General features: G+C 46.0%; 1 protein-coding gene across 6 annotated transcripts in view; it reads right to left on the bottom strand.

Annotated features, from left to right (window-relative positions):
- SPAG17 (sperm associated antigen 17) overlaps positions 1–27,517 on the bottom strand; it is a 282,801-nt gene that overhangs the window by 151,403 nt on the left and 103,881 nt on the right. For all 6 annotated transcript variants that reach the window (XM_045000967.1, XM_045000963.1, XM_045000962.1 and 3 more), the window contains one exon: positions 25,912–25,993. In XM_045000967.1, the coding sequence (XP_044856902.1) occupies positions 25,912–25,993 (82 nt within the window). The remainder of the gene's footprint in view (positions 1–25,911; positions 25,994–27,517) is intronic.

Genomic DNA, 27,517 nt, shown 5'->3' with positions numbered 1-27,517 from the left:
TAGCCCAACCCTGTAGTGTTGAGCAGGGGGGCGGGATGTGTGATAAACTCAGGACAGACAGTTGCAAGGGGGGGTAAGAGTCAGTCCCAGAGGGTTAAAAGGCCCTCCTCCTTATCAACTGAGAGACAACTACAGGTCAATCAGGTTCAGCTGAGAAAGGGTTACCAAGGTAGCAAATTAGAATCAGCTGAGGGGGAGCTACCTGAAGGTAATTAGGACCAGGTGATTCCAACTTGGGGCTGCCTGAGACCTTTTTAAACCCCTTCCTGGGAGGAAGGAGGGGGGAAGCAGAGAGAGAGAAGGAGCCTGGCTACGAGGAGTGTTGGAGCAGCAAGCCTCCCCAGGAGGAGCGGCAGTACGCTCTCCCACAAGGCAGGAAAAAAATTACTTTAAATAAGGCTGGTGGGAAGACAGGGAACAGACTTCCCCTGAGTCCTAAGGGGGACTGCGATTGCCCAAGCCTGTCTCCCCAGGGCTAAAAACAGCAGAGGCTGGGGAGACTGAGAAGGTACTTTGCCACAGTGTTTAATGATTAATTTGCCCTGAAGACTTGGGATGCATTCGCAGCTAGTACAGCTACTGGAAAAGTCTGTTAACGTGTACGGGGATGGAGCGGAAATCCTGCAGGGACATCTCAATGAAGCTCTCCTGGATGTACTCCAAAAGCCTTTGCAAAAGGTTTCTGGGGAGGGCAGCCTTATTCTGTCCTCCATGGTAGGACACTTTACCACGCCAGGCCAGTAGCATGCAGTCTGCAATCATTGCATAACAAAGCATGGCAGCGTATGGTCCCGGTGTTTGCTGGCATTCAAGCAACATCCGTTCTTTATCTCTCTGTGTTATCCTCAGGAGAGTGATATCATTCATGGTTACCTGGTTAAAATAGGGGAATTTTATTAAGGGAACATTCAGAGGTGGCCGCTCCTGCTGGGCTGTTTGCCTGTGGCTGAACAGAAATCATCCCCGCTTTTAGCCACGCGGTGTGGGGAGAGGTGAAGCAATCATCCCAGAGAATTGGGTGGTGGTGGTGGGGTTGGTTTAGTTGGGTTTGTGCTGCACGTTAACCCAAAAACCACAGTCCCTCCTTTTAAATGGCCAACCCATTTTAAATGGCCAACCCAACAGGTGCTTGGTATGGGAAATTAGGTCGCTGCTGTTTGAAACCATTCCCACATGTTATGAAGGTTAAAGAAGCCAAAAGACTGTGGATTACCATGTCTGCCTGCAAGCCGAATTCTGTTGCCCACCGGCCCTGCGTGTACGATCTCTCACACCAAACTGGCAGGCCCTCAATATAAGAGGCAAAATGTGACCTTGTAAAGAAAGCACATGTGCTATGTAATGTTAACAGCTTGGTTCACCATGAAAGAGTCTACTCATTGTTATCTAAAATGTGGCTTTTTAAATACTACTCTCCCATTTTTTTCTACTGCAGCTGCAAATGTTTCAATGCTCCCCGTATCATCTCCGTCCCAGAGGCTAGCGAAGATTAGAAGGCAAAAAAAATGCACTTGCGATGAAATGTTGTCTGAGCTCATGAAGTCCTCCCACACTGAAAGAGCCCAGCAGAATGTGTGGAGGCAGACACTGTCAGGGTGCAGGAAAGCATAAAATGAACGCAAGGACAGGTGGCGGGATCAAGAGGATAGGTGGCGTCAATGTAATGAGAGGAGGCAGGAAGCAATGCTCAGGTTACTGGAGGATCAAACTGATATTCTCCAGCATATTGTTGAGGTGCAGGAAAGGCAGCAGGAGCACAGGCCACCACTGCATCCCCTGTGTAACCAACCGCCCTCCTCCCCAAGTTCCATATCCTCCTCACCCAGACGCCCAAGAACTCGGTGGGGGGGGCTCCGGGCACCCAACCACTCCACCCCAGAGGACTGCCCAAGCAACAGAAAGCTGGCATTCAATAAGTTTTGAAGTGCAGTGTGGCCTTGTTCTTTGCTCCTCCCCTCCTCCACCACCCCATCCAGTGCTTCCCTCCTCCCCCACCCCTCCTGGGCTACCTTTGCAGTTATCCCCCCATTTGTGTGACAAATTAATAAAGAATGCATGAATTTGAAACAACAATGATTTTATTGCCTCTGCAAGTGGTGATCAAAGGGGGGAGAGGAGGGCAGTTGGTTTACAGGGAAGTAGAGTGAACCAAAGGGGTGGGTTTTCATTTAGGAGAAACAAACAGAACTTTCCCACTGTAGCCTGGCCAGTCATGAAACTGGTTTTCAAAACTTCTCTGATGCGCAGCGCGCCCTGCTGTGCTCTTGTAACTGCCCTGGTGTTTGGCTGCACGTAATCAGCGGCCAGGTGATTTGCGTCAACCTCTCACCTTGCCATAAACATCTCCCCCTTACTCTCACAGATATTGTGGAGCACACAGCAAGCAGTAATAACTATGGGAATATTGGTATAGCTGCGGTCTAACTGAGTCAGTAAACTGCGCTAGTGCACTTTTAAACGTCCAAATGCACATTCTACCACCATTCTGCACTTGCTCAGCCTATAGTTGAACAGCTCCTGACTATGTCCAGGCTGCCTGTGTATGGCTTCATGAGCCATGGCATTAAGGGGTAGGCTGGGTCCCCAGGGATAACTATCGGTATTTCAACATCCCCAACGGTTATTTTCTAGTCTGGAAAGTAAGTCCCTTGCTCCAGCCGTTCACACAGATGAGGGTTCCTAAAGATGCGAGCGTCATGTACCTTTCCCGGCCATCCCACGTTGATGTTGGTGAAACGTCCCTTGTGATCCACCAGTGCTTGCAGCACCATAGAAAAGTGCCCCTTGTGGTTTATGTACTGGCTGCCTTGGTGCTCCAGTCCCAAGATAGGGATATGCTGTCTATCGCTCCACTACAGTTAGGGAATCCTATTGCAGCAAAGCCATCCACTATGACCTGCACATTTCCCAGAGTCACTACCCTTGATAGCAGCAGCTCAGTGATTGCATTGGCTACTTGGATCACAGCAGCCCCGCCAGTAGATTTGCCCACTCCAAATTGATTCCCGACTGACTGGTAGCTCTCTGGCGTTGCAAGCTTCCAGAAGGCTATCGCCACTCACTTGTGAACTGTGAGGACTGCTCTCATCTTGGTATTCTTGCGCTTCAGGGCAGGGGAAAGCAAGTCACAAAGTTCCATGAAAGTGACCTTATGCATGCGAAAGTTTCGCAGCCACTGGGAATCATCCCAGACTATGCAGTCCCACCAGTCTGTGCTTGTTTCCCGGGCCCAGAATCGGCGTTCTACGGCATGAACCTGCCCCATTACCACCATGATGTCCAAATTGCTAGGGTCTGTACTTTGAGAGAAGTCTGTGTCCATGACCTCATCTCTCTCGTAACTGTACTGCCGTCGCCTCCTGGCCTGCTGTTGAAGTTTCTGGTGCTGCATATACTGCAGGATAATGTGCGTGGTGTTTACGGTGCTCATAACTGCCATGGTGATCTGAGCAGGCTCCATGCTTGCTGTGGTATGGCATCTGCGCAGAAAAAAGGCGCGAAACGATTGTCTGCCGTTGCTCTCATGGAGGGAGGGGCAACTAACAACATGGCTTACAGGGAATTAAAATCAACAAAGGGGGCAGGTTTTCATCAATGAGAAACACACACAACTGTCACACCGAAGCCTGGCCAGTCATGAAACTGTTTTTCAAAGCCTCTGTGATGCACAGTGTGCCTTGCTGTGCTCTTCTAATCGCAAACAGCATAGTCAGCAAACAGCCCCAGAGAGCTTTTAAATGTCCAAAGGCAAATTCTACCACCATTCTGCATTTGCTCAGCCTACATTTGAACTGCTCCAGGCTTCATGAGCCATGGGAGCAAGGGGTAGGCTGGGGTAGGTGCGATTGCGCAGTGCTGCCGGCTGGGAGAGCAGCCTGAGGCAAAAGCCTCCAGCTCACAGGCAGGACTGAATCTCCATCAGACGAAACTTAAAGAAGAGAATGACCTGGAGTCGGTCCCATTTATGTCCAGGTGCCCCCGACTCACCTCACTGAGGTTGGCCAGGAGCACCCACAAGACGACGACGATGGTTAACAGTTGTACTGCACCATCTGCTGCCGGCAAGGCAAGGCAAGGCAAGTGAAGGAGATGCTGCTGTGTAGCACTGCAGTACCGCATCTGCCAGCAGCACCCAGGAGATGTACGGTGACAGTGAGCTGAGCGGGCTCCATGCTTGCCATGGTATGCCGTCTGCATGGGTAACCCAGGAAAAAAGGCAAGAAACGATTGTTTGCCATTGCTTTCACGGAGAGAGGGAGGGAGAGAGGGAGGGAGGAGGGCCTGACGACATGTACCCAGAACCACCTGTGACAATGTTTTTGCCCCATCAGGCATTGGGAGCTCAACCCAGAATTCCAATGGGCGGCAGAGACTGCAGGAACTGTGGGATAGCTACCCACAGTGCAACACTCCTAAAGTCGACGCTAGCCTTGGTACTATGGACACACGCTGCCAACTTAATGCGCTTCGTGGGGACACACACAATCGACTGTATTAAATCGATTTCTAAAAAATTGACTTCTATTAAATCAACCTAATTTCATAGTGTAGACATACCCTTAGTCTGCACAACAATGAACTTCTGTTCTTGACATATCTCCTTCCCATAGTTTCATTTATTTTTAATAAAATACAAGTATTTCAATAATAAAAGAAGGATTATATTCAAAATTTAGGAGATTCAGAGTTAAGGTTCCATAGAGACATATCACATATTAACCTATATAAAATGCAGCCGTGTGTCTCTAAACTCATTTTAAAAAGTGCAGTGTAAACATAAATCAGTAGTACATGGTTCAATTAATTTATACAATCTCACTCAAGAAGCAGTATTAAAATTCAGTTACAAACACACATAATGAAAGAAAATCCTATATGCTATGGGCTCAGTCACAAGCTGCCTTCTGTACCCGTGCAGGGGAGTAAGGGTTTGTATGGTATTAGTCCTCTGTGCAGGGGCGGCTCCAGGCCCCAGCACGCCAAGCGCGTGCTTGGGGCGGCACGCCGTGGGGGGTGCTCTGCCGGTTGCCGGGTGGGCGGCAGGCGTCTCTGGTGGACCTCCCGCAGACGTGCCTGCGGAGGGTTCGCTGGTCCCGCGGCTTTGGTGGAGCATCCGCAGGCACGTCTGCGGGAGGTCCACTGGAGCCGCGGGACCGACGACCGGCAGAGCGCCCCCCCACGGCATGCCGCCGTGCTTGGGGCGGCAAAATGCCTAGAGCCGCCCCTGCCTCTCTGTGGGCATCTACATTTTCAGTTTGCATGCAGGGTGGAGAACAGTTGCTGTGAAGTTGCTATTGGCCCCCCTGCATACACTGGTGTGGAGGCTTCGCTCCTTACTTCCAGTACACCAGTTACCACAGTTCAACCAATAGAAATCTGCATCAGATATAAGTCTGGGGCAACTTAATCACCCTTGGAACAAGGGGTAAACAGGTACTGATTTGTGACTCTGAATAACTATTTAATCCCTGGTCTGCTCCTGGGGCAGTGCAAATAGGTGCTGTTCTTTACTCAGTGGACATATTTGACCTTAAACCCTCTGTGGTTCAACTCCACATCTATAAAATGGGGATAATACCACCCCCTCACCTCACATGGTATTGTGAAAATAAATTAATTAATGTTTGTGAAACACTCAGATACTATAGCACCACAGAAAACTCCATGAGAAAATTAATGATTTTGTATTCAGAGCAGGGTTTTGAATAGTGTGCAGTAAATAAGGTATGGGGTCACAGATTGAGGATAACACAAAATATTGCATAACTGCTCTTTCAGTGACACCCTCCATCTTGTGCACTGATTAAGTCAGGGATCCTGTGGAAAAATAGTATGTGACCATGTAAGCAAAGATTGTATCATAATGTATAATCAATGGCAAAAAACTATGTAAACACAGAGTTAAGGCTGCTTAGTGTTATGTCTCCCCTTTGCAAAATGTTGATCAAAACTCAAACTTCTGAAAACAAGGAAATGCACAGTTAAGATTGCCCACGCAATCTTAACTCTGCCTTCTTTCAGCAGTGCCCCAATATGCCCCATTAACACACATACCTTCTCTCTGCCAATCCTATAGTTGCTGAAATGTACAAGCTCTTTACTTCCTTTCACAATCCATTCCTTCTCACCCACAGGATCTAACATTATTAAAAGGCAAAAAGGGAGATAAAAAAGGTTGCTTGCCCCATCTTCCCTCTGTTTCCCTCGTGCTGGCAGTAGCCAATGGGAATTATTTGCATATGCTCCCAATGCAGTCAGTGTGTTAGGTGAACCTACACTACATGGTAGAACAATAGTTAAGCCTGCTTGGTAAAGCTGTGTTTGTTGATATGAGGACATGTGTGGATTACTTTGAGGCATGCGCAATGGAGCTGTGATTATGATATAATGAAATCTATATTTTGCACATTCTGATATTATGCAAGCAAAGGGAAGAGCTGCATGTGTCTCTCCATGACCCAGTACACATCATTTCAATACAGAATTATGTATGATATATAATTAGCATGACACAGGGGTTTTACTACAAAGGACATTGTCAGTAGTGAGCTGGGATATGAAAGCACAGTTGCAGAAACCATCTGGAGACAGTGTCCCAAGCAACGGGGAAAATGAGTAGGGAAGTGCTGGAGGCCAAACTGGAATGAACAAGCATCTCAAACAGGTTATTAAGGGAAGGCAAAAAGCCTACAAGGAATGGAAGAAGGGAAGGATCAGCAAGGAAAGCTACCTCTTGGAAGTCAAAAAGTGTAGGGATAAAGTGAGAACTGCCAAAAGACCAGCAAAACTGGACCTTCCAAAGGAAATTAAAACCAATAGTAAAAGGCCCATAAAAAGAAAAAGAAAACAAGGAAAGAAGAAGCAGGACCATGAAGCACTGAGGATGGGGTGGAGGTTAACGATATCCTAGATATGGCCCAACACCTAAACAAATACTTTGCCTCAGTTTTTAGTAAGGATAATGAGGAGCTTGGGAGCAGTGGCAGTATGGGTAATGGAAACAAGGATATGGAAGTACAAATTACCTCATCCGAGTGGAAGCCAAGCTCAAACAGCTTAATGGGACCAAAGGGGTGTGTGTGAATTATCTTCATTCAAGAATATTAAAGGACCTGGCACATGAAATTGCAAGCCTATTAGCAAGGATTTTTAATGGCTCCATAAAGTTGGGGGTTGTACCCTGTCACTGGAGAATTGCAAATATAGTACCTATTTTTAAGAAAGGGGGAAAAAAGTCATCTGGGAAACTACAGGACCGTTAGTTTGACCAACTGAATGTCAGGTCTTCGAACAAATTTTCAAAGACAGAGTAATTAAAGACAAAGAGGTAAACAGTACATGGGATAAAATACAACATGGTTTTACAATAGGTAGATCGTGTCAGACCAACTTGATCTCTTTCTTTGAGAAGACAAATTATTTTTTAGACAAAGGAAATGCAGTAGATCTAATCCACCTGGATTTCAGTATGACACAGTTCCACATGGAAAATTATTAGTTAAACTTGAGAAGATGGGGATTAATACAAGAATCAAAAGGTGGGTAAAGAACTGATTAAAGGAGAGGTACATGGGGTCACGCTGAAAGATGAATTGTCAGGCTGGAGGGAGGTTATTAGTGGAGTTCCTCAAGGATCAATTTTCAGACCAATCTTATTTAATATTTTCATTAATGACCTTGGCACAAGAAGTGGGAGATTGTTAATAAAATGTATGGATGACACAAAATTGGGCAGTATTACCAATATGGAGGAGGACTGGGAATATCATACAAGGAAATTTGGACAACCTTGAAAGCTGGAGTAATAGAAATGGAATGAAATTTAATAGTGCAAAGTGCAAGGTCATGCACTTAGGGACTAACAACATCTGGAATGTTGTGTTCAATTCTGGTCTCCCATGTTTAAGAAAGATGAATTCAAACTGGAACAAGTACAGAGAAGGATACTAGGATGATCAGAGGAATGTCTCAGGAGACGAGACTTAAGGAGCTTGGCTTGTTTAGCCTAACAAAATGAAGAATGAGGGGAGATATGATTGCTCTCCATAAATACATCAGAGGGACAAACACCAGCGAGGGAGAAGAATTATTTAAGTTAAGGGCCAATGTTGGCACAAGAACAAATGGATATAAACTTGCTATCAACAAGTTTAGGCTTGAAATTAGATGAAGGTTTCTAACCACTAGAAAAGTGAATTTCTGAAACAGTCTTCCAAGGGGAGCAGTAGGGGCAAAAATGTTACTTGTTTCATGACTGAGCTTGATAAGTTTATGAAGGGGATGGTATGATAAGGTTGCTGACAATGGCATATGGACCATCCACAACTGCTATTAGCAAATATCTCCAACAGCTGGTGATGGGGCACTCAAAGGGAAGGGCTCTGACTTAGTACAGAGAATTCTTTCCCAAGGGTCTGGCTGGTGGATCTTGCCCACATACTCAGGGTCCAACTGATCACCACATTTGGAATCAGGAAGAAATTTTTCTCCAGGTCAGATGGGCAGAGACTCTAGGGGATTTTCACCTTTGTCTGCAACATGGGGCACAGTCACTTGCTGGTCTGACCTAGAGTAAATGGTGGATTCTCTTTAACTTGAAGTCTTTAAATAAAGATTTGAGGACTTTAGTAACTCAGAGAGAGGTTATGGGCCTATTACAGGAGTGGGTAAGTGACCTGTGATATGCAGGAAATCATACTAGATGATGATAGTGGCCCCCTCTGGACTTAAAGATCATGAGTCTATGAGCAGTCTAAGCATTTATTATCTTCATGCACTCCAGGTACGGTGAGTGTGGTCGGTGTCAAGTGCAGCTGAACTGACTGGTGGAGGCAGTAGATATGTTTGGGAGATCTGTGGATTACTTTGAGGTGTGTGACAGAGTTGTAACTATAATAAGAGATCTAAGTTTTGCATCCTCTCATGTATGAGAGGAAAGGGAAGAGGTGCAAGTGTACCTTCAGTTTGCAATATGTATCATTTCTATGCTGAACTATGTACATTATGTCTGTAGCAGGGCATGGAGCTTTGATTTCAAAGGATACTACTGGCAATGAGGTGGAATATTAGACGATTATAATACTTTAATAATGGTTAGGTGAAAGTGTAGGTTGAGATGGCATCCCGTGAGTAATGGTATGTCTACATTTGAGCTTGAAGGTGTGATTCCCAGCTTCGTAGATGTACTCACAGTATCTCAGCTTGAGCTAGCATGCTAAAAATAGCAGTGTAGCCAGAGCAACAGGGATGCTAGCTGCCTGAGTACAAATCCGCCTGGACCCTCTGGGTACATACTCGGATGGCTACCCCAAGCCACCACAAGTGCTACTCCAGCTACATGGATATTTTTAGTGTGCTAGCTTGAGCAGACCTAGAGTGGATCTGTCTATGAGAGCTGGAAATCACACCTCCCAGCTCAGATACAGATGTACCCTCAGGATAAGGAGCTGTAAAAAGCTGTAAAGTGGTTCTAAAATTGTACACATGTGGTATTCTTTCCTGGGAGTTGGCCAAGTGTGTGAATGTTTGCCAGGATCTGGAACTTCCTGAATCTTATAATGTCAAGGTCCAGTGTGAGTATGAGCTATGTATATACTGAAGCATTGCTCAAGAAGAGAGAGGGAAGGTGGTGTGGGCGATCTTTTTTTTTCTTCTCCTTTTTGTCCTTTAATAGTGCTAGATGGAATCCTATGGTAAGAGTGAATGGGTTTTAAAAGGAGGTGAAGAGCTAGTATATTTCAGCAACTCTGGGGACGGCGGAGTAAAGATCTGTGTGTTAACAGAGTGTATTGGGGCACTGCTGAAAGACCACAGAGTTAAGGTTGCCCAGGCAATCTTAACTCTGCACTTCCTGGGTTCCAGAAGGGGTTACTCACCTTGTGCAGTAACAGAAGTTCCTGGAGATGTGTGTCCCTAAGGGTGCTCTGCTTCAAGTGTACGTATGTCCCATGTGCCTTTAATCAGAGATTTTTGGTAGCAATGCCTATTCAGCCCATGCATGCGCCCTACACTTTCTTGTGCCCCGTACTGAGGAGACATAGGGCTTTTCAAGGAAATGCCTTCAACCTTCAACCTTCAACCTTCCTCTCTACCACACAGCCCCTCAAAGGAAACTCTGAAGCACAGGGGAAGGAAGACAGTTAGTGGAGCACCTGTAGAGACACACATCTTGAAGAACTGCAATTACTGAACAAGATGAGTAATCTCTCCTTCTTCGAGTAGTCTCCCTCTAGGTGCTTCACTTCATGTGGCTTCCAAGCAGTGTCCTCATCAGAAGGAGGGAGCTTCAGAGCCGACTCTAATACTGAAGACAAAACTAGATTGTCCAGGGCAGCATCAGATTTAGAAGAATGAGCCACCATATAATGTTTGGAAAGGGTTTGCATCAAAGTCCAGGTCACAGCCTTGCAAATCTCAAGAATGGAAACATGTTTAAATAACACCATAGAGGTAGATAGAGACCTCACAGAATGAGATAATACCCTAAGAGGAGGTTTAATATTGGAAGACTCATAACATGAGACAATACACCCTGAGATCCACATCAAGAGACTCTGGGTGGAGACTGTGGACCCCTTGGATCTGTCTGCAGTCAAAACAAATTGTCTGGGAGACTTTGTAAATGGTTTAATCCAAAGGCTAATGCCCTCCTAATGTCCAAGTATGTATGGCAGCATCTTCCTTGGACTGATGTGGCTCAAGGAAAAAAACAGGGAGATGGTTGACTTGGTTGATGTGAAATTCAGAAGTCACTTTAGATGGGAACTTAGGATGTAGCCGTAGTGAAACTTTGTCCTTGAAGAATATTGTGAAAGGAGGATATGCCATTAAAACCCACAGTTCTCCAACTCTTCAGGCATAAGTAATGGCCAATAAGAAGGCCATTTTCATGGACAGATGAAGGGAACAAGTGGCCATTGGCTCAAAAGGGAGGCATCATAAAAAAATTAAGTATCAAGTTTAGATCTTGTATAGGAATGTGCTGTCTATTCTGAGGAAAAAGGTGCCCCATGCTGCAGAAGAAGGTGAAAAACCCCAGGGCTTCTGCCAATCTGCCCTGGAGGAAAATTCATTCCCAACCTCAAATATGGCAATCAGCTAAACCCTGAGCATGTGGGCAAGACTCACCAGCCAGCACTCAGGAAAGAATTCTCTGTAGTAACTCAGATTCCACCCCATCTAACATCCCATCACAGACCACTAGGCATACTTACCTGCTGATAATCAAAGATCAATTGCCAAATTAATTGCCAAAATTAGGCTATCCCATCATACCATCCCCTCCATAAACTTATCAAGCTTAATCTTGAAGTCAGATATGTCTCTCGGGGTACGTCCATACTACCCGCCGGATCGGCGGGTAGCAATCGACTTCTCGGAGTTCGATATATCGCGTCTCAACTAGACGCGATATATCGAACTCCGAACGCGCTCCCGTCGACTCTGGAACTCCACCACCGCGATCCCGTGCCGTGAGGACGGGTAAGTAGTTCGAACTAAGGTAGTTCGACTTCAGCTACGCTATTCGCGTAGCTGAAGTTGCGTACCTTAGTTCGATCCCCCCACCCCAGTGTAGACCAGGCCTCAGTTCATCTTAATTAATTAGCCTCTTAGAGTTGGTTGGTCAACTCCCACCTTTTCATGTTCTCTGTATGTATATATATCTCCTCACTATATGTTCCATTCTATGCATCCAATGAAGTGGGCTGTAACCCACGAAAGCTTATGCTCAAATAAATTTGTTAGTCTCTAAGGTGCCACAAGTACTCCTGTTCTTTTTGCGGATATAGACTAACACGGCTGCTACTCTGAAACATGAAAGTATGTGTTCTGAAGCTCAAGGGCTGAGAACCAATCCCATGAATTCAACAATGGAATTATAACTGCGAGAATCACCATCCTGAATTTGAATTTTTATGATTATGTAGATTTAGAATTGGTCTCCAACCCGTTCTTTTTTGGGACAAGAAAATACTTGGAATACAATCCCGTCCCCCTAATTGGAGTTGGAACAGGGTCTATGGCATAGAAAGGAGATGATTTCCTGTCTCAGCAAGTGGGTCCCTGAACAGAATGGGGAAGGGAAGTGGGGTGGAGAGAAGGAGGTGAAATAGATGTAGTAACCCGATCTTATAACCCCCAAAACCCATTTGCCTGATGTAATTTGTTCCCATGCAGATTGAAAATAGGAGAGAGTCTCCAAAGGTGAGGAGCTGGGCATATTGGTGCAGTCACAGATTCATGATGTGGTGTTGTTCCAGACCAACAACCAATATATCAAAATTGCCATTTTGATGATGAAGATAGCTGAATGATAGATGTAGTTGAAGTAGGTGGTCTCTTCCTTTGGAATCTTTTTTCTTTCTGGACGGCTCAGTAGATCTTTGAAATCCATAAAACTGGATGGGATCAGGGCCGGATTAACATAGGGGCTTTAGGGGCTGCAGCCCAGGGCCCGGGGCTAAGGGGGGACCTGGCGCAGCAGGGCTGCATACCATGTCCCCACGCCACTCACGGAAGTGGCCGGCTGCTGGCACATCTCTGTGACCCCTTGCGGCGGTGGTGGTGGGGAGGTGGCTCCATGCACTGCCCCAGCCCCAGTACCCCCCACCCCCACAGCTCCCATTGGCTTGTTCCCAGCCAATGGGCGCTGCAGGGACGGTGCTGGGGGCGGGGGCAGCACGTGAAGCTGCCTTCCCCATCCCCGCAAGGGGTCACAGAGACGTGCCAGAAGCCGGCTGCTTCTGGGAGTGGTGTGGGGCCACAGTATGCAGGCAGCCTGCCTGAGCCCTGCTGTGCTGCTGGCCGGGAGCCACCTATGGTAAGCGCTTCCTGGCCGGAGCCTACACCTCGCACCCCCTCCTGCACCCTAAACCCCTGCCCCAGGTCAGAATCCCCTCCTGCACCCAGACTCCCTCCCAGACCCCGCACCCCCTCTTGCACCCCACCCCCCTGCCTCAAGTCAGAATCCCCTCCTGAACCAAACTCCCTCCCAGAGCCCACACTCCTCACCCTCTCCTGCACCCCAACACTCTGCCTCAGTCTGGAGCCCCCTCCTGCACCCAAACGCCCTTCCAGAAAGAAACTAATATAACAGCTGTTCTAAGGTAAGACGTAGGCTGTTTTGAATTAACGTAACTATATTCTATATTTTAAGCCTGAAATGTAACCACAGAACAGCTTTATGCTAATTAAAAGGCAAGTTTAGCATGGCGTTAATAGCCTCGATGCCATAATTGTGAGAATTTTGTTTTAAATTAGGAAAAAGACTTGTATACAGGGCCCCCCCAAAACCTAACAGCCCCGGGCCCACAGGAGAGTTAATCTGGCCCTGAATGGGATGGGATCTCTGCACCATATGGTCCAGGGAATACATCACATCTCTCTATGTGAGACAGATGCATGTATATCTATCATTCTCTATAGAGATAGAAAGATAGTCATGTACCTTTATTTGCTATTTTTCTCACTGTCTCTGATACTATGGGATAGTATTAAAATGGAAAAAAGTCAATGATGGTTATGAAGGAGATTAGAGAGATACAATGTCAGATAGTAAACAGTCAGTATGAAAGTTTTGGAGTTCACTTAAATAGCTGAAAGCTAAGAAATAAAAATGATGACACGATCACAAAGCGCTAGGTTTAATTTTTAAAGCAAATTTTACTTAACATTTTGTATTGATACCCAGGCAAATTTCCCTCTGTGCAGAGCCCTTCCCTTCCATGGTGACAATGAATACACGATGTCAAGTAACACACAGACTGAAACAATGTTAATGTCAGCTTTTGCCTTTTGGCCCCGCTCCCCCGGCCAGAGCCCCGCAACCCCGCTCCCCCGGCCAGAGCCCCGCAACCCTGCAGCACCGCTCTCCCGGCTGGAGCCGGGAGGCCCCGCTACCCTGGCTAGAGCCCCGCAACCCCATGGTCCCACTCCCCCAGCCGGAGCATGGCAAGTTCCGCGGCCTGCTACCCCGGCCAGAGCCTCGCAACCCCGCAGCCCAGCTCTCCCGGCCGGAGTCCCGCAACCCCGCATCCCCGCTCCTTTGTCCGGAGCCCCGCAACCCCGCGGGCCCGGTCCCCTGGCCCGAAAGTGGCAAGTGCGGCTGCCCCGCTCCCGCGGCCGGAGCCCCGCAACCCCACGGTCCCGCTACCACAGCCGGAGCGTGGAAATCCGAAGTGCCGCCCGGAGAGTACATGCCCCACGAATCGGTCCCGCACTGGCTAAAGCCGGCCCTGCATATGGAATCTACTAAACTTTTGTTTACTTGCAGGTGTATAAACCACAAGGAATCTTAAGGTGGCCTTGGAATCCTGCAGGGTGTGCAGTGATTTCCTTGTGAATTATATGAAATTTTGGATGTTAAGCTTCCTTATTTTGTGCACTCAAAGCCTTGGGTGCATGAAAATTTCAGAAGCACAGTAGCCTGTTTGTATGCCAGAGAATCCAGCAGCATTTAGGTGTTGTGATGCTGATGTAGGGTCTATGTATATAAACAGCATAATGCTACTCTTACTAACCACTTCCTTTTCAAAATGCTATCTGTATGGCTGAACAATATGCAGCTTGTGCATTATCAGTCTGAGCAAAATTAATCTTTCATTTTTGTGAAGCATTAGCTTTGCAACTCTATTGCATTGAATGTTTCCTGCCCATAATGCTTCCTGGAGGGGGACTTCATAAGTACATTTGAATAGCTTTTGTCTTGTCATTACAAAAGATTGTGAACATTTTTATTCACAGAACTCTGCAAGGAGGATTAATTAATGAAATGTTGGATTTTTAAAACCTGGAGGAAATAAGTTAAGGATTCTAAGGGAGATTGACATCTTAATGGGACAAAATCAGGGGGTCCAGATAATCTTCATCCAAGAATATTAAAGGAACTAGCACATGAAACTGCAAGCCCATTAGCAAGAATTTTTAATAAATCTGTAAACTCAGGGATTCTACTGTATGACTGGAGAATTGCTAACATAGTTCTTATCTTTAAGAAAGTGAAAAAAAGAGATCCGGGCAACTACAGGCCCGTCAGTTTGACATCCGTAGTATGCAAGATCTTGGGAAAATGTTTGAAGGAAAAAGTATTCAAGGACATTGAGGTCAATGGTAATTGGGATAAAATACAACATGGATTTACAAAAGGTAGATCATGCTAAACCAACCTGATCACCTTCTTTGAGAAGGTAACAGATTTTTTAGACAAAGGAAATGCAATGGATCTAATTTACCTCGATTTCAGTAAGGCATTTGATACAGTTCCACACGGGAAATTATTAGCAAAACTGGAAAAGATGGGGATCAATATGAAAATTGAAAGGTGGATAAGGAACTGGTTAAAGGGGAGACTACAATGGGTCATACTGAAAGGTGAATTGTCAGGCTGGAGGGAGGTTACTAGTGGAGTTCCTCAGGGATTGGTTTTAGGACCAATCTTATTTAATCTTTTTATTACTGACCTTGGCACAAAAAGTGGGAATGTGCTAATAAAGTTTGCAGATGACACAAAGCTGGGAGGTATTGCCAATACAGAGAAGGACCAGGATATCATACAGGAAGATCTGGATGACCTTGTAAACTGGAGTAATAGTAATAGGATGAAATTTAATAGTGAACAGTGCAAAGTCATGCATTTAGGGATTAACAACAAGAACTATTGTTATAAGTTGGGGAGGCATTAGTTGGAAGTAACAGAGGAGGAGAAGGACCTCGAAGTATTGGTTGATCACAGGATGACTATGAGCCGCCAATGTGATATAGCCGTGAAAAAAGCTAATGTGGTCTTGGGATGCATCAGGTGAGGTATTTCCAGTAGAGATAAGGAGGTGTTAGTAATGTTCTACAGGGCAAGGGTGAGACCTCATCTGGAATACTCTGTGCAGTTCTGGTCTCCCATGTTTAAGAAGGATGAATTCAAACTGGAACAGGTTCAGAGAAGGGCTATTAGGATGATCCGAGGAATGGAAAACCTGTCATATGAAAGGAGACTCAAAGAGCTTGGCTTGTTTAGCCTAACCAAAAGAAGGCTGAGGGGAGATATGATTGCTCTCTATAAATATATCAGAGGAATAAATACCAGGGAGGGAGAGGAATTATTTAAGCTCAGTACCAATGTGGACACAAGAACAAATGGATATAAACTGGCCATCAGGAAGTTTAGACTTGAAATTAGATGAAGGTTTCTAACCACCAGAGGAGTGAAGTTCTGAAACAGCCTTCCAAGGGGAGTAGTGGGGGCAAAAGACAGATCTGGCTTCAAGACTAAGTTTGATAAGTTTATGGAGGGGATGGTATAATGTGATAGCCTAATTTTGGCAATTAATTTGTCTTTGACTACTAGCAGTAAATATGCCCAATGGCTTGTGATGGGATGTTAGATGGGTGGGATCTGAGTTACTACAGAGAATTCTTTCCTGGGTGTCTGGCTGGTGAGTCTTGCCCACATGCTCAGGGTTTAGCTGATTGCCATATTTGGGGTCGGGAATGAATTTTCCTCCAGGGCAGATTGGCAGAAGCCCTGGGGGTTTTTCACCTTCCTCTGCAACGTGGGGAACGGGTCACTTGCTGGAAGGTTCTCTGCACCTTGAAGTCTTTAAACCATGATTTGAGGATTTCAGTGGCTCAGACATAGGTTTGATACAGGAGTGGGTGGGTGAGATTCTGTGGCCTGCATTGTGCAGGTCAGACTAGATGATCATAATGGCCCCTTCTGACCTTAAAGTCTATGAAAGTCCATGATCAGTGGATTCAGCTTAGAGTTTTGATCCATCAAAAGGGAAGTACTTTGGAACTGTTTGGGGAACCTAGAATGCAGAAGCCAGGATGTCCAATGGATGGTGACTGCTGTGGAAACAGAACAAGCTGCAATGTCAGCTAGGTTTAAGAAGGCCTGCAATGAGGTTCTAGCTAGTAGCTTATCTTCAGTAATAATAGCCTGGAATTGCTTATAATGTTCTTCTGGAAGGTGCTTGTAGCAGGGTGGTTACCCCACACCTGCCCTGAAGGGCTTAAAACAGCCCTGGGAGAGGGCTGGGGCAGGGGAAAGACTGGGCTGATTGGGGAAGCATCTGCAACTGGGCCACGCCCCAATCAGGCCACAGCTGGCCTGTATAAAAAGGCTGTGAGCCAGAGGCCCAGGAGAAGTTTCTCTCCAGGCTGGGAGAGAGCAGGGCCTGGCTGCTTGTAGAAAGGGTACTGGAAGTGAAGCAGGGCTGGGAAGGGCCAGAGAAGCAGGGGAGCTCCAGGCTGGCAACTTCCCAGGCTGCAGGGCCTGGTCCAAGGCCCATAGAGGTACTGGGAGGCAGAGGAAGGCAGCAGGACTGAACCCCCTTGCCTATGATGAGTGGCTTTTACACTGCAGTCTGCCCCAGTGAGTGGGGGCTAGATAGTGACTGGCAGTAGCCTATGACTGAGGCAACGTGGGGATAGAGGGTTGGGGGTTCCCCTGGGTGGGGAGACCCTGAGACTGTGGGGGTATTGCCAGGAGACAGCACCCCAAAGACAAGGGGCACCAGATCTGGGGAAGGACATAGGAGCCAGTGGCAGCGGGACACCAGAGGCCAGAGGGCGCTCTGGAGGCTGGCTGAGCTAATTCCCTGAGAGACCAGCAGGGGGCGCTGCAGGGGTGAGTCCTGCACCATCACAGTGCTCAATAAAGGTGGTGAACTTAGAATAATTGGTGTGGTTATATTTTGTCATAAGAGCTTGGTAATTTGCAATCCTAAATCGAAGGGTTGCAGATGAGTAGTTCTTACAGCCAAAAAGGTCAAAGTATTTGTGGTCCTTATTGTCTGATGTTGATTTAGTGTGGTGCTGTCAATCACATTCATTTACAGCTTTCACAACTAGAAATGCAGGTGAAGAATGTGAAAACAAAAATTCAGAATTTGTGACTGGGACATAATACTTTTTATCAGTACATTTGCATGTTGGTGGAATCATTACTAGGGTCTACCAGATGGTCTTGGAGGGATCTGAGAAGGCCTTCTTTATTGATAAGGCCATTTGAGCAGAGGGTGTCCATTGCAGGATATTTAGAAGATTATGCTGTGACTCTTGGGCCTCTTCTAAGGGGATCTGTAAGAAGTCTGTAATATGTTTAATTACTTGAAATGGTTTAAAATCATCTGCTAGAGAAGGTGGAGGGTGACATAACCTCCTCATCTTCTCCAGATGAGGAGATATTAGTTTATGGAGTAGCCTCCTTATCTGTTCTAGTCTCTTCAAAAGATGCCTGTGATTGAGATGTTGGAGGATGAGTAGATAGTCTCCTATTCCATCTCCCTCGGTGGTTCCCCTGAGAAAGACTATGGGCTTGAGAAAACTGCTGTCAATAGGCATCCCATGGATCACAATATGCCCACTGAGGAGGTCCATAGGGCATAGGAGGTGGCATCCAGTGTGGCTCAAGCCAATGAGAAAGGACACAAGATTGCCTCACTTGCAGCTCCTCTCTTTCCATGAAGGTGCCAGTGAGGGTGTCCTTCTTTGGCAAGATTTGGGAATCTGAAGAGAACTCCTTATCATCTAAAGGAGGAGCCCTGCCAAACTCAGAGGTTGCCTAAAAAATCAAGTGGTACTGGGGAAAAGTCAGGTCTCAGTCACCGTGCCAATCTCAGTACTGAAGCTTAGAACCCATTAAAAGAGGAGACTCCAATTTGTCTGAGACAAATAAGTTTCTTGAGTATCTAAATTCTTGTGGTACCAGATGGATTTGAGCTGAAACAGAGCAAGGTTCCACAGTCGGTACTGAGGGTAGTGTGTTTAGGTGGATCCTGTCTGATGCAGGTCACTAGTAGCAAAGAAGGTGACTGCTTGGGGAACACCCAGATACCAGTTTCCTTGCCAGTATCGAGAGAATCTGAGTGATTTGTTTAATTACCGGACATTGTGAAGGGGCTGTAGCTACTACCTCCTTAGAGGTAGAGCATTTAGACTCTTTCATAGCATGATCATACTTTTTCAGTACCAAAGATGTTTGGTATCATGACCCATTAGAAGAGCTCAGAGCCCTAATGCAGAATGGTACCAGCAAAGGCTGGAGCCTTTGCAGTAACTAGACCAAGATCTGAGGTCTCCAACTCTCTTATCTTGAGAAGGAGGCTTTTTTGAAGTAGGCTCCTTGTGAGAAGAATTATTCCTCTTCTTATGAGTCTTCCCTGTATCCTCTGATCTGTCCCATGAATCACAGAATCATAGACGATTAAGGTTGGAAAAGACCTCAGGAGGTCATCTAGTCCAATCGCCTGCTCAAAGCAGGACCAATTCCCAACTAAATCATCCCAGCCAGGGCTTTGTAAAGCCAGGCCTTAAAAACCTCTAAGGATGGAGATTCCACCACCTCCCAAGGTAACCCATTCCAGTGCTTCACCACCCTCCTAATGAAACAGTTTTTCTTTATATCCAATCTAGACCTCCCCCCTGCAACTTGAGACCATTGCTTCTTGTTCTGTCATCTGCCACCACTGAGAACAGCCGAGCTCCACCCTCTTTGGAACCCCCCTTCAGGTAATTGAAGGCTGCTATCAAATCCCACCTCACTCTTCTCTTCTGCAGACTAAACAAGCCCAGTTCCCTCAGACTCTCTTTGTAAGCTATGTGCCCCAGCCCCCTGATCATTTTCATTGCCCTCCGCGGGACTCTCTCCAATTTGCCCACATCCTTTCTGTAGTGAGGGGCCTAAAACTGGATGCAATATACCAGATGTGGCCTCAGCAATGCTGAATAGAGGGGAATAATCACTTCCTTCAGTCTGCTGGCAATGCTCCTACTAATACAGCCCAATATGCCGTTAGCCTGCTTGGCAACAAGGGCACACTGCTGACTCATATCCGGCTTCTTGTCCACTGTAATCCCCAGGTCCTTTTCTACAGAACTGCTGCTTAGCCAGTCAGTCCCCAGCCTATAGCGGTTCATGGGATTCTATGAAGGTCTAGATGAATGTGATGCAGATGTTGATGGGGCACTATGCTCACTCAGAAGCTGATGTATAAGGGAGGTCTCCTGGCCTGGATCCAAGGCCAGATGAAGGAAATGTTCCATCATCAGACACTTGAGTCTTATCTCCCGGCTCTTCCTAGCTCTACTTTTAAATGCTGAACAGATGTATACTTTTTAGGAATGTATATTACCCCAAACAGTGAATACACCAGGAAACCAGGATTGCCCGCCATTGAGCAGGCTAGAGTGCAGGCAGGTGAGGCAATGTTTGAATCCTGCAGATCCTTGCATACCCCAGAGATGAGGGGGATCTCGAGAGTGGGCCACTCTTGAGGAGAAAGAAGTATAAAACAAGCCTATTACACAAAATAAAACATGTAAAAACTGCACTAATTAAATTAAAAAGTTGAAGCTAAACTTGAATGATAGAAGCAGGCAGGCAACACATTCTGTCTCAGGCCGAGGCAGTTGAAAAGGAACTGAGGGTGGTTCGCTCACGCAGCCCTACATATTCTTGTTATGGGGCATGTATGGGATGAACTGGCACTGCTACCAAAAATCTCCAAGCAAAGGCACATGAGGCACATAGGTACATGAAGTGAAGCACCCACAGGGACACTACTCAAGGAAGTAGTTTGAGTTTTGCTCAACTCAGTGTTCTGCAAGGGGGTGATATACCACCCAGCAACCTTAATTCTCCATCAATATAGTTTTTTGCCATTGAACTTCCTAGTTTTTTTTCAGGAAAATACATGTTGTGGTAGGGGTTAATAATCAGTTAGACAGTTATACATATCATGTCCTGCATTTAGTATACTAAGCCAGCCTGCCCCCTCCCATCAGTTGTGCTCCACCAGCCCTGCACTGGCACATTTCTCCAGCCATGCCACTAACTCATTCCTTGCATTCCCCTCTCCAACGTGGACACTCCCCACTAATGTACCTAAGACTCTCCATTGCAAGCAGGGAACACTTCTCCCTGAAGTCTTCACTCCCTGACATTCAAATATGTCTATAGCCATTACTTCCCATTCCTATAACCCAACTCACACGAAGTGCCTGGAGCAAAGGACAACTACGTTACAATGGAACAGTGTTCCTGATTGTGTTGCACAATGGTTGGAGTGTGGAGTTTGTGGTAGGCCAGCAAGAGAAATTACAGATAGGATTTCTGTTCCAAGATCCTGACAGTTTTATATTTAAGGGAAAGATCCTCTGACCCCATCCAATACATGTACCCCATCTTCAAAAAACACTGAAGTGATAGAGGTTGTAATGTTTCTATGCCATACAGTGCACATTTTCCAGTCAGCTATGTACCCTCAAATGTCCCAATTAATGTTCTTCCAACACTTATTAACAGCTTTCATGCAGTGTTGTGGTGCACTGGCAGAGCTGTGGGGTGCAAGAAGGTTGGGGTTCAAGGTGGTTGGGGTGCATTTGCAGAGCTGCGAGTGTAAGGGGGTTGTGGTACAGGGTTGTGGTGCACTGGCAGAGCTGTGTGGTGCAAGCAGGCAAGGATGCAGGGTATCTGGGGTGCACAGGGAGAGCTGGGGATGTAGGGGTTTGGGGTGCACTGGAAGAACAGTGGGGTGCAGGTAATCTGGGGTGCAGGGTGGCTGAGATGCACTGGCAGAGCTGGGACTACAGAATGGTTGAGTGCAGGAAGGTTGGGGTGCCTGGCAGAACTGTGGAGTGTATGGGAGTTGGAATGGGCTGGCAGAGCTGGGGGAGCCATACCTCCCTCACCTGAACTCCCAACCTCTCTCCCCTCTCCTACCAGCCATACACATTTTTACCTCTCCCAAAACCCCTCGCTGAAGTCCCAAATGCCTCCCTGCCTATTTCTCCACTTCTGTGCTCTCTAATCCCCCCCCCACCCCCACAGGAAGCAGTCACATGTTTAATTTTTCTCCCAAAGACCTTGATTATATTTCCCTCAAAGTGAAATTGCCTCCCATGACTCACAAATTGTAGCAACCTGCAGCCATGGAATTCAAGACTCCTTCTGTCTGAATTGGGGGCTCATCATTAATTTATCCTTAGTTATGTTAATCGAAGGGTAAGTTCACAGCCATAAAGAGGTCTGTGATTCATCCAGTCATTAGTAGCCCTCGATTTAACAGTACAAGGCAGCCAAAAGAAACCAATATTTTGTGAGGGAGGGGGCCGTGTAACTTGGGAATTCCTTGGTCAAATTCCCCTAAATTTGGATCATCAGTCCAACCCACATCCTCCATGAAGTACGCCTAATTTCAAAGCAATACAAGTAACCATTCAGATTTTAGAGTACTTATAAGAGTCAAGTTTGTAGCATATAAAATGGCAGGAATGGAAACCCTCTGGACATTTTTAATTGGCACATGCACAGTGTAAAACTGTACATATTCTTAAATACTGTTGTCAGTTTAGGTCCCCCAAAGATTTACTGGATGCCATGCATTACCTGGGGTAAAACTTGACAGATTAAGACCATTTTGGCCTGTAGCTCACCAATGATATGATCTCTAGCTTTCAGCAAAAACACACACACACACAAACCCTTTTTTTTAAAATGGCTATTTTGAGGGGGGTTTATACCTCTGGAACACCACACTCAAATCACTCCAAATTTGGGTTACTAACCCTACTCCAGACTCTCCTGAGACACACCATATGTCAAAGAAATCTAAATAAACATGTCCATTTTAGAGGTCTTAGGTCGACCTTTAAACAGATGTGATGCTGCGTCACTATAATGCACAATGGGGCCAAATTAAGGTTGCACAGACATCCTTAATTCTGACATTTCCCAACTTCTGCGTGCCTGACTTTGCAACCTTAATAATGTTTTTTAACATAGTTTTTTGTGTGTAATACGTATCCATGGTTAAAAAGGGCAGTTCCCCCCATTATATCCAGAAGATAATTTAAAGGTACTTTTTATTTTAATACAATAAAATAATAATAATAATACCTAACTCTTATATAGTGCTTTTCATCAGTAGATCTCAAAGTTCTTAATGAGGTAACAACCATATATGCTGGACTAGATCAATTCCAAAGCCAGCTCTGAGGTATTTAAAACAAATAAACAAACATCAAGGCCAAAGGATTGGTAATATATTAAATTCAATTAAGGCACTTAACCATCCCTACCCATCCTTAATGGACTGACAGAGAATATTATATCACATCATATAGCTGAATTGGAATAGTTACCAAAGCGTCATGTTATTCAAGGCTGCATGCTCATGTCATGAAAAATTCTACCATTAGTATAACAGAAGAGGACAGAAGAACAGAGTTGATGTGAGAATTTTAACTTTTAATTTCCTTATCAATTTCTGACAGTGAAACAATGAAAACTGCAAGGGTCCACAGCTGCTTTTTCATCTTTGTTGGAAACTTTCCTCTCTGAAGGAATCTGGTCACAGATACCATGCCTTTGTTACTTCCAAACTGGATCACTGTAATGTGCCCTACTTAAGACTACTTTTTAAGACCATTCAGCAGTTGCCACTAGTGCAGATTAGCCTGCTCCTAACTCCTTTTAACTGTGACTGGTGGACAGTAATTCCTATGCTCCATACTTTGCACTGGCTTCCTATATATTTCCAGGTATGATTCAAGGTGCCTGTTACCCTCTCAAAAGCCTTGAAAGATCTGAGAATTGACTCTCTCTGACTGTGTCCACACTTAAATTGTTCTTTAAGGGTGATATTTTCCAAAGAGGTAAGCATTGGCCTAGTTCCGTTCTTACTGAAATCAATGGAAGTTTTACCATTAACTTCAATGGGAAGAGAGTTAGGAAAACACTGATTGCTTTTCAAAATCTTACCCTAATCTCCCAGTATTGCTGCACTGCTGGGGTAGCTCCACTATGTTTTTCCTATGCACCAAAGTATCATTTATGTTCAACCAGAATCTCTTGCTGATGTCCCCAGGACTGAACTCCACGGGTAGCAGAACATTGTCAGTGAAGCATACAGACTCTGAAATTTGCTGCCCATTGTGTTCTGGAGCACAAACTAGTGATTTTTAGGAAGTGGTGCAATACATATTTATCACCACTGGCTTAGTTAAAGGACATTTATCCCCTCAGTGGAGGTATATATATCAGTTTACATCAGCTGAGGGTCTGGTCCAAGGACTGTGTCAATAGTGTGATTTGTGCAGATTGTTCTTTTTAATGTTTGTAATGTATTTATACAACACAATGATATAAATAAATAAAATAAATTAAAACTACCAAGTATAACCACTGTGCAGCCAGGCAATATACCAGTTATATAAATTTATTCACAGCAGCCATGGTTGTTACACAGAAGCAACAAATCTAAGCTAATAAATAATTACACACACAAAGGTATAAAAATAATAATAATTGGAGATATACCAATCTCCTAGAACTGGAAGGGACCTTGAAAAGTCATTGAGTCCAGCCCCCTGCCTTCACTAGCAGGACCAATTTTTGCCCCAGATCCCTAAGTGGCCCCCTCAAGGACTGAGGTCACAACTCTGGGTTTAGTGGGCCAATGCTCAAACCACTGAGCTATCCCTCCCCCCGCAATGTTGTGTACATAAAGTTTGCAAAACAAGCACTCAAAAATAGGAAATGATAGCATTAAGGTTGCCCATGCAACCTTAATTGAACCTCCTTGGGTGTATGCATTATAATATCATCTTTAATTATGTGATCACATACTATTTTTTTCTACTAGGAGTTGTAATTGCAGGGAAAATCCTGCTGAAGGGCCCTGGGCTACAGCATGCTCACTGAAGATGGAGTCTTAGGGTTTGTGTTCACTGCAACAATTAATTGGAACGAGAACTAGGGGTTCTCACAATGAATTTTTGGTGGCCTCAGAGTGTGGCCACCAACTCTTGCTGGTGGCTATGTTATCAAACCAGTCTTTCTCCTTGCCTCCCCTGGCCCTTTAGTGAGAAGGTGTGCCAGGGAAGGTAGGTCAGGAACTCACTGGCTGCCTGCGGAGTCCCAGGCTCCCCATGCTTTGACTGGGCAGGAATAGGGGAGCTGCCCAGGGAGCTCTGAGCGACTGAACATTGCAGCTACCTCCGCTGACAAGAGCTGCCTTCAGCACCGCACACATCGGTGCCACGTGTCTTAAGAGGCACAAACACGAACACGGCACATCTTGCTGCCTTGGGTAACAGCTATTCAGGAGCAACAGCTGGGTGCTGCAGGGACGAGCCGCTGCTTCCCCCACACCGAATTTCTGCCCATGCTTTGGAGGCTGTCATGGCCACAAAAAATCCATTGGTGGCCTCATGTGGCCACGTTTGAGAAACGCTGCATCTGCACTTGAGCTAGCCTAGCTTGATGGAGAGCGACCACACTTCAAACAACACTGGGGTTACACAGAGTGATTTGAATGGTAACAGAGTTGGATTAGCAGCACAGAGTGATTAGACCAGCTGTTGGTGAGCTGTTGTAACTCAAGCTGTTGCACCCTCACTGCATTATTAGATCAAACATCAGCATCACTCCAGCTTAGTTCAAACCATTCCCTTGGGCATGTCTACACTGCACAGTAAAGCTTCCCTCTATGGGACCCATGCCTGCAGGCCCATTCTTTCCAAGCTCATGCTCGTGTGTCCACACTGCACTGCTACTGGAGTCTCATACCCATGCCAACATGTCCACAATGCACTACACAGACACAAGTCAGACATGGTTGGTTCTGGGGATATATCCCAGGGTTCTTAGTGCCCTTGCTTGGTAGCAAGGCAGGAATATTCAAAACAATAAAGCCATTCTCTGAAGAATTCAATTGCTACTGCTGCAATTGCAGTGTATTGCAACTTAGATAATTTATTTGCCCCCAGGAAGTACTTGTATAACATCAATTTCAGTCTTTTAGTTTGTTGCACAATTAACTTCAAGACTGTGTAAACAGAAGCATAGATGACAAGAGAGAAAATTGCTCAAGGAATTAGATATTCATTCTAGTTTTAATCCTTCACACATACCCTGTGGTAGAATTCCTGGTACTAGAATTTCTTCTGTTTGTACTTTCTTCTTTGAAGGGATAGTGGGAGAAACTAGATGTGCCTAAAGGAACAAAAATATGGATCAAACAAACACAGAAAGGTGTAGCCAGGTTAGGTTTGCTACTTGTGAACACCGAGGCCCAGATCCATAAAGAGATTAATCTTGGAGTTGCAACACTTAACTTTTAGGCAGACAGAGAATCACTGGAAGAACACTGGGATCCACAAAGCCTAAATCAGTTGCCTGGGCTCCCTATACAATGAATTGGGAGAGACAGGCACCTTAGAATGAGATTCACAAAAGCCAGCATGCTAGGCAGGGAGCTGCCTAAGCTAGCAAGTGAGAGATGATGATGACAGGGATGTCCTAAACTCTGTCGCTCTCATTAAGCTAGGTGCCTAAATCCAAGCCAGAGAGAGACACTGAGAAGGGCTCTATAGCCCAGTGGTTAGGGCACCCACCTGGGAAATGGGAGACCCAGCATTGAGTCCCCCAGCCCCAATGATTTTTTAATTACTTACCTAAAGTGGAACAACTTCAACAGAAAAGATTGAGGGAACCACCCCCACAAGTCCACCCTCACGGGTGTTTGGCCATTTTCCTCTCCTGAGACAGAATTCTACAATTCTCCCACTCAGACCAGGCTCTGGGCTACATATCCTGTGTATCAACGGTTCTTACCCAGGAAGTCTGACTGAATCATAGATTCATAGACTTTAAGTGCCCCTCTTTCCCCTTCTTCCTCCCCATTGACTCTTTCCTCTCCCCTTTCTCCCCCCCTCTGCTTTCACACTGCCTCTCTCTGCTTTGACTGTGTTATCTCCCCCTTAGTTGTAAAGTATTGATTTGTTTTTATGGTTTAATATTAAGGCTGTTAAAATGTTTTTTGTGTTTATATGTTAACACTTTGATGTATGTTACAGATGACAATTGACTTTACAGTACAACCTCAGTGTTATGGACACCTTAGGAATGTAAACTCTGAAATGTTCTGTAACTTTGAACAAGACGTTATGGACTTCAGCCATCAGGGTGTTGGGCTGCAGCCGCAGGGTGGGAGTGTGGGGGTCAGGACTCTGGGTGGGGGTTGAGGTTTCTGACCCTCAGGGCGCCAAGGCTCCGGGTGGGGAGGCTCAGGGCTTCTGTCCTGTGTGAGCACCAGGGCTCAGGGCTTTAGACCTGTGGGAGCGCTGGGGGTGGGGTTTCAGCCCCGCAGCTCCGCTCACGGTTTCAGCCTTGCGGGGAGATCCGGAGTTCCCCATGGCTCTGCTCCTGGTTTCACACCACCCTTTCCCCCAAGCCCCAATCCCCACCCTGCCTCTTTCCACTCCCGGTCTGCCTCAGGACCCGCTCCCACTCCACTTCTTCCCACAAGCTCCCACCCCATCTCTTCCTGCCCCCACTCCTCCCGCACCCTGCCTCTTTCTCACTCAGTTCCGCCCCCTCCCTAGACTGCACCCCATTCCCTCCTTCCCAGCGCCTCCTGCATGGTGCAGAACTGCTGATCATGGCAGGCGGGAGGCGCTGGGAGGGACAGGGAGGAGTAGATCGGTGGGGAGGAGGCACTGGGGTGGGGAAGGGAGG

Source organism: Mauremys mutica, chromosome 1 (assembly GCF_020497125.1).
Source record: "Mauremys mutica isolate MM-2020 ecotype Southern chromosome 1, ASM2049712v1, whole genome shotgun sequence".
NCBI classification, from domain to species: Eukaryota; Metazoa; Chordata; order Testudines; family Geoemydidae; genus Mauremys; species Mauremys mutica.
Note: the sequence above shows the minus strand (reverse complement) of the source record. Positions and strands in the feature narration are given on the sequence as shown.